The sequence below is a fragment of the Macadamia integrifolia genome, chromosome 13 (assembly GCF_013358625.1).
Source record: "Macadamia integrifolia cultivar HAES 741 chromosome 13, SCU_Mint_v3, whole genome shotgun sequence".
Lineage (NCBI taxonomy): Eukaryota > Viridiplantae > Streptophyta > Magnoliopsida > Proteales > Proteaceae > Macadamia > Macadamia integrifolia.
In genome coordinates this window covers 6,494,497-6,500,618 of record NC_056569.1, presented here as the reverse complement: position 1 = coordinate 6,500,618, position 6,122 = coordinate 6,494,497, and the positions used below count along the sequence as shown (strand labels likewise).

General features: G+C 35.9%; 1 protein-coding gene across 1 annotated transcript in view; it reads left to right on the top strand.

Moving 5' to 3' along the window:
* The window catches only part of LOC122058817, a 3,016-nt gene extending 1,184 nt beyond the window's left edge, over nt 1–1,832 (top strand). Inside the window, exon 2 of the mRNA XM_042621503.1 lies at nt 683–1,832. Within this exon, the coding sequence (XP_042477437.1) occupies nt 683–1,120 (438 nt within the window). The 3' untranslated portion in view covers nt 1,121–1,832. The remainder of the gene's footprint in view (nt 1–682) is intronic.
* The last annotated feature ends 4,290 nt before the right edge of the window (nt 1,833–6,122 follow it).

Below are 6,122 nucleotides of genomic sequence, written 5' to 3'. Positions count from 1 at the left end.
CCCCCCCCCCCCAAAAAAAAAAAAAAAAAAAAAGAAGAAGAAGTATATATAGGGAAAAAAGAAGCCTGAAAGGTAGTGTGGCCCCTATGGCCAGACACAGAGGGAGCGAAATAACCACCCCACCCCTCATGAAAGTCGGAAATCCCACCCCTGTTGATGCTTCAGCGTGTAAACTTGGCCCCGTGCTGGCACAGGGGCCATGCTGCCTTTCAAGGAACCCTCTCTCTCATATATATATATATATATATATTCGTTCAATGCTAATTTAGTTGTAAGAAAATTACTGGCTAAAAAAGTTAGAATTAGTGATCAAGGTGTTTTCGTGATGACAAATCCCATGGGGTAAGTATGTTTCTTATTGTGGTTCACCTTCATATTTTTTCGTGGTCTATACCATTCCCATCTAGCAATGACTCGTTCCGGCGGGCGGCCCAGATCTGACGCACTGTAGGGGATATGCTTGTTAGGGAGGGCTACCGTCGAGACTATCTATGTGTAGGGCCATATCCAACCATGTTGGTCTTTTACTTGTTTTTTTTTTACCGTTTTTTATATTTTCTTATGCAATTATACTCTGCTTCGGACTTCATTTTCTTAATTTAAAAAAAAAAAGGAACAATATTATTGTTTTTTTTTCTCCAATTAAGTTCTGAAGTACTCGTTGATCTTTTAATAATTCTAGGCTGGAGCACGGATTGGGTGTTCTATTAGTGCTTCTAACAAGTGCAAACCACCATGGTGGAGATTCTTGTTTGGAGGTGCTACTGTTGATGTCGCTGCACGGGAGCAGTGTGAAGAGCTTGAGATGGCATCCTGTCTTGCTGTTTCTAAAGAATCCTGTCTCAAGTTAGGAAAGGAGAAGTGCTTACCTCCTTTTCGGGATGCACGAATAGCATTGATTGATTGTAAAGGAGTTTCAAAGTTTATTTTCTGGGCATCCCCAATAACAAGAAGAAGCATGTGGTCCAAGTCAATGGGGTCAAGCCAGCCAGATTCCTGCCTTTCACTGCATTGTGACCTTCAAGTGACTAACTATAGAGGAAGTGTTCTATTAGAATCTAAGACCAGCAGCGAAGAATCTCCAGGTACAAGCAGCCTCAAGCAGGAAAGCTTGCACTAATGGACATAAGTTTTGAATTAAGGAGTTATAGAAGGGAAGCTCAAGTCCAAGGTTTTTTGACCATGATATATTCAGGACACTAGATTCTGATTGCCTGGTAATTTGCTTCATATTATATGCTTGAACCAAAGAGGGAAGCTCTTTTACTGCTCGCCACTTGGTTGAAGGACATTGCATGTGGCCATTCCACTCAGGTCCCTTAGGAAGGAGTGGTGATGTTTGAAGCTCATTCAGTATTGAAAGTAACAGAATGGAGTTGTGTTTGAAGCAGGCGGCTGCATCATCTCAAGCCCCCTACATTCATTCGATCTGTCACCTTAACAAGAGAATTCAATGCCCCCATCTCCTGCATCTTCACCAGCACATAGATATCTACTTTTAAATTAAAATTTGGTTATGGCTGAAGAGAAGCAATCAGATTCAGACTGTTCCTGATTCATACCTTCATGATGGAGTGAGAAAATTTCTGGTAGCTGGTGCAAGGTTCTGTCTGCATTTTGGTTGCTGAGCTCGTCTGGCTTAGATTTTGTGCCATTGTAATTGGATCAAAGGGTAAATCACTTCAGCAGCAGCTGAATTCATCAATTTGGTTCATCGAGTCTATTCTACCAAAGGACCAAATGTTTTGCACTTACCTTTTTTGAGTGCTGCATTTGCCATATGTATAGGTAATATAAACATATAGAGGGAAATTAATGAGTTCTCTTTCTCATTTTTAGCTCTTGAATCTGTTTCAAAACGTTTTCTCAAAGACATTTTAACACAATTTGCAACATGGAAAAGATTGTTTTGGTTAAACCTAATGGGAAATGGTTCTCTGAACTGCTCGGGCAAGATATACTATTGGTGCCCTCCTGCGTTAGCCCCATACAATTATTATCACTCTCCCGTAACTCAACCTATATTTATTGCTACTCTGTTCAGAATTTTGTTTCAATTCCCTCCTGAAGAGTGAACTTTATCTCTCTTTCTCCCGTGATATTTTTAAATGACCAAATTACCTCTCTTTTTTTCATATGTTATTCTGTTCTCATCATTTACCAAAAAATTTCTCATCATATATGCTACCCTTTTTTTTTTTTATCAAAATTTTATTCAAACTTCCCCTTTTCAAATAAATCATTTTGAATTTGAGTAAGTTTGTGATTAATTAGTCAACATAAAAAAGCAACCCAGTACACGAGCTTCCTGTTACTGAAATTTAAAATGAATTAATCAATCAGCATAGTGTTCAATAATTCCTTTTTTTCTTTTTTGACTGAAATAGTGTTCAATAATTCATTTTGCATTTTAAGCCAAATTTTATGGCTAATCATTGAGCATAGACATTTGAAAACGCATAATAAGAAGGGGGAAGCTTCTACTTTTCCTATAAGTTGTTATCCAATTTGATTGGGAGATGTTTCATTATTAATTCATTTTAATTTGAACCATCGTTATATTTTCCACCATTAAAGACTTGTAGACTAGGTTATATTTTTTAAATGGAATCTATCAGATGAATTGAACTGCTAGAGGGCGATACCAAAATTGTGAAGCTAAAATTTTAGCTTTTTAATTTTTTGATCATAAGATGTCTTGGCATTCCCATGTAGAGATTTGTAAAGTCTAATTTTTATGATATTAATACGGATTGATAATATATCGGTTTGAGGAATAGCCAAATACCTGATTCTATACCGTGCATTAAATTCACGGATCTAACTTGGTCTCCTTTGACAGAGTAGTATGTTGCCTCCATGATGATTTCTTGTCTTCTCGTCTCTTGGATGACTCCATGTGCACAGAATCATATAAGATTCTATCATCTTCTTAATTTAATAGCTATATTTCAAAAGGTTAAATGAAAAATATATTTGTGGTATCAGAGATCTCTAAATATGGTTCCTCCAATCAAAATAATTAGACCTACAATAATCACAACAGGAAAATTAAAGTTTGAAAAATTTACAGTGCCACCCCCTAGAGAATGCCACTATTAGAGAGACACTCCTGTATAATACCAAATTATGCTTGCACCCCTTACCTTCATTCTCTAAGCTTTGAAATGACAATTTTACCTTTTTGACTAAAACACATAATTCATCCTATTTTACACTATTCCCTCAATAGCCCTCATCTTCATCGTGGATTTGAGAGGAGCAAAACCCTTCTCCCCTTCTCCATCCCTGCACACACATCTGCCCTGTATAATACCAAATTACGCTTGCACCCTTTACCTTCATTCTCTAAGCTTTAAAATGACAATTTTACCCTTTTGACTAAAACACATAACTCATCCTATTTCACACTATTCCCTCAATATCCCTCATCTTCATCGTGGGTTTGAGGGGAGCAAAACCCTTCTCCCCTTCTCCATCCCTGCACACACATCTGCCCTTCTTTGAGAATTGCGCAATTGCCGCCGTTCTCCATCTGTATGCAACCGCCGCCCTTCTCATAGTCAAATGTGCTCCATTCTAGGTCGCCCTTCACATAGTAGAGCGTTCTCCGCCGCTGCCCAACAGCAGGTTTGCATTTCTCGACCATCATTTGGTTGAACTCCTCAACGTTTAGACTCCATGGCTTGAAGCTTTGTTCTATGACTTCACGATTTGGGTGATTCAAGCCCCGCGAACAAACCCATCCAGAATTTCTTCACTTCTCCTCAATTCAAAAATAACAAAGGATGCAAGACCCTCTCTTCTTCTGCCTTTCCCCTGTTTTGGGGCTAATTACCATTACTGTAACTCCAATAACCAATAATTTTTTGAAGCATTTTGATTGGAAGAATTTTTTTTTTGTGAAATCGAAGTGGAAAATTTTGAAACCCCTACTCGATGGACAGAACAGTAAAGAATGAATGAGTGATATATGGAGGATCAATAATACACTGAAAATCGTGGACTGGCAAGGGAAACAATATCCATTACTCGGTAAATGAAACTATCTGACAAAATTGTGGGTGACCTAACTGCATAGGGAACTTGCAGGAATTGTTACTACAAAATAGAAGTGATAAACAGGTCTCAAAACCAAAGGATAGAGAGAGAAAAATTCAAAGAGGGAAGTTAGTCGGTGATAATTTACGTTGTTTGAACTGATTGACAGAATAGCAATGGAAGAGAAGAATGAGTAAGAAATGAAACTAAAGAAAGTGAGGCCCGTTTGATAACGTTTATGTCGTTTCTGTTTCAAAAAAGGGCAGAAACATAAATTTTCGTTTCTATAAATAGAAACGGAATTGAAGGTGTTTGATAAGTCATGTTTTTAGAAATCGATGGTAACCAGTGAAAGAATTGCCACAAGTCGTTTCTAGAAACGGTGAAACAAGTTCCTGGGTCGTTTCTTGAACCATAAATAAGTAAAAATTTCTATTTCTATTTCTAAAAATAAGTGAAACAAAACAGTTGTATCAAACGTTTTTTGCTCCGTTTCTTGAAACGTTATCAAACGGGCCCTGAGTTATGATCCGACTTCACCAACAACCTAAAACAATAAATGATAAAAAATTTAGAATTTGTAGAGTTGCAAAGAAACCGATGCTTTTCACAGAGAGAAACAGTTTGGGGATGGAGTTCAGTTTCAATTTGAGATGAATGAGTTCAGATTCAACTTAGGGTTGGTTAGGGGGTTCAGAGAGAGTATATTAGGTACTTTACAAGGGTATTTTAATATTAAAAAAAAAAAAATACTAACTGATGTCAGTATTTAAAGTAAAACAAATAAGTGTTTCACTTGTCAACGTAGAAATTTCAAATTACAAAAATTTTACATTAATGGAGACATGTCATTATTTCATTCTCAATTTGAGAAAAGTTTGTGGTTAAGTTAGTCAACATAGTGTATTGAAGGCGTATTATTCGACTCATGTGGTTGTGAGGTCAGTATGGACTCATGGGACTAGTCTAACCGAAGACCTAGATACTTGTCAATAGCTTAAAAAAATGTGAGGTAAGTATGGAGTATGGACTCATGGAACTAGTCTGGCCGAAGACCTAGATACCTATCAATAGCTTAAAAAAAAGGGAAGCCGATTTTTGAAACAATGGTATAAGGCCTTTGTAGAAAAAAGCATCTTATACTCTGTGGGGAGATAATTCTAAAATCATTGATAATGACTCACTTTTGTTCTCAATTAAACTTGAACTTTGAACCGATAGGTTAGAAAAGAACCTACTAACCACTTTATCACCATAGGAACTTTATTGGAGTAGTTTATCAATGAGCCACAAAATAGTGTTTAATTTTGAGACTATGAATGGGATGGAAAAGACTCAGATGATCATGATTTTGTCCGTTTTTCTCATCAATAGTTCTTTTGTTATTGAATCATAAGATTCTATTATCTTCTTCTTCTCTTTTATGACGACATTTCAGAAGGATAGAAAATATATTTGTGAGGTTTGGGTGCTTCAAATATAAATCCTCTTATCACAATGGCTATTACATTCATCACACTAAGGAAAAAACAAATAAGTCTTTATTTGTCAATGTTGAAATTTTAAATTACCAAAATTTTTCATGGGTGGAGACATATGTCATTAGCTCATATTAAATTTGAGCCAAATTTCTGACTAGTCTTTTTGAAACTAATAAGTCTTCATTCTTCGTTGTTGAAATTTCAAATTATGAAAATTTCCACGAATGGGGACATTTTTTTATTAATTCATATTAAATTTAATTCAATTTCGTGACTATTCTTTTTTGAAACTATAAGTCTTCATCCTTCGATGTGAAATTTCAAATTATCAAAATTTCTATGAATGGATACATTTTTCATTAATTCATTCATATTGAATTTGAGCCACTTTTGTAACTAGCATTTTTTGAAATTATTAAGTCTTCATTCATTGATGTTGAAATTTTAAATTATCAAAAGTTCCATGAATAGAGACATTTTCCATTAATTCATATTTAATTTTCTTATTATGTCGACCATATTCTGAGGGGATATAATTCTAAAATCTTTGATAATGACTCATGCATTGTGGAGGACCAAGACTGAGCCTTGACGCAAGGA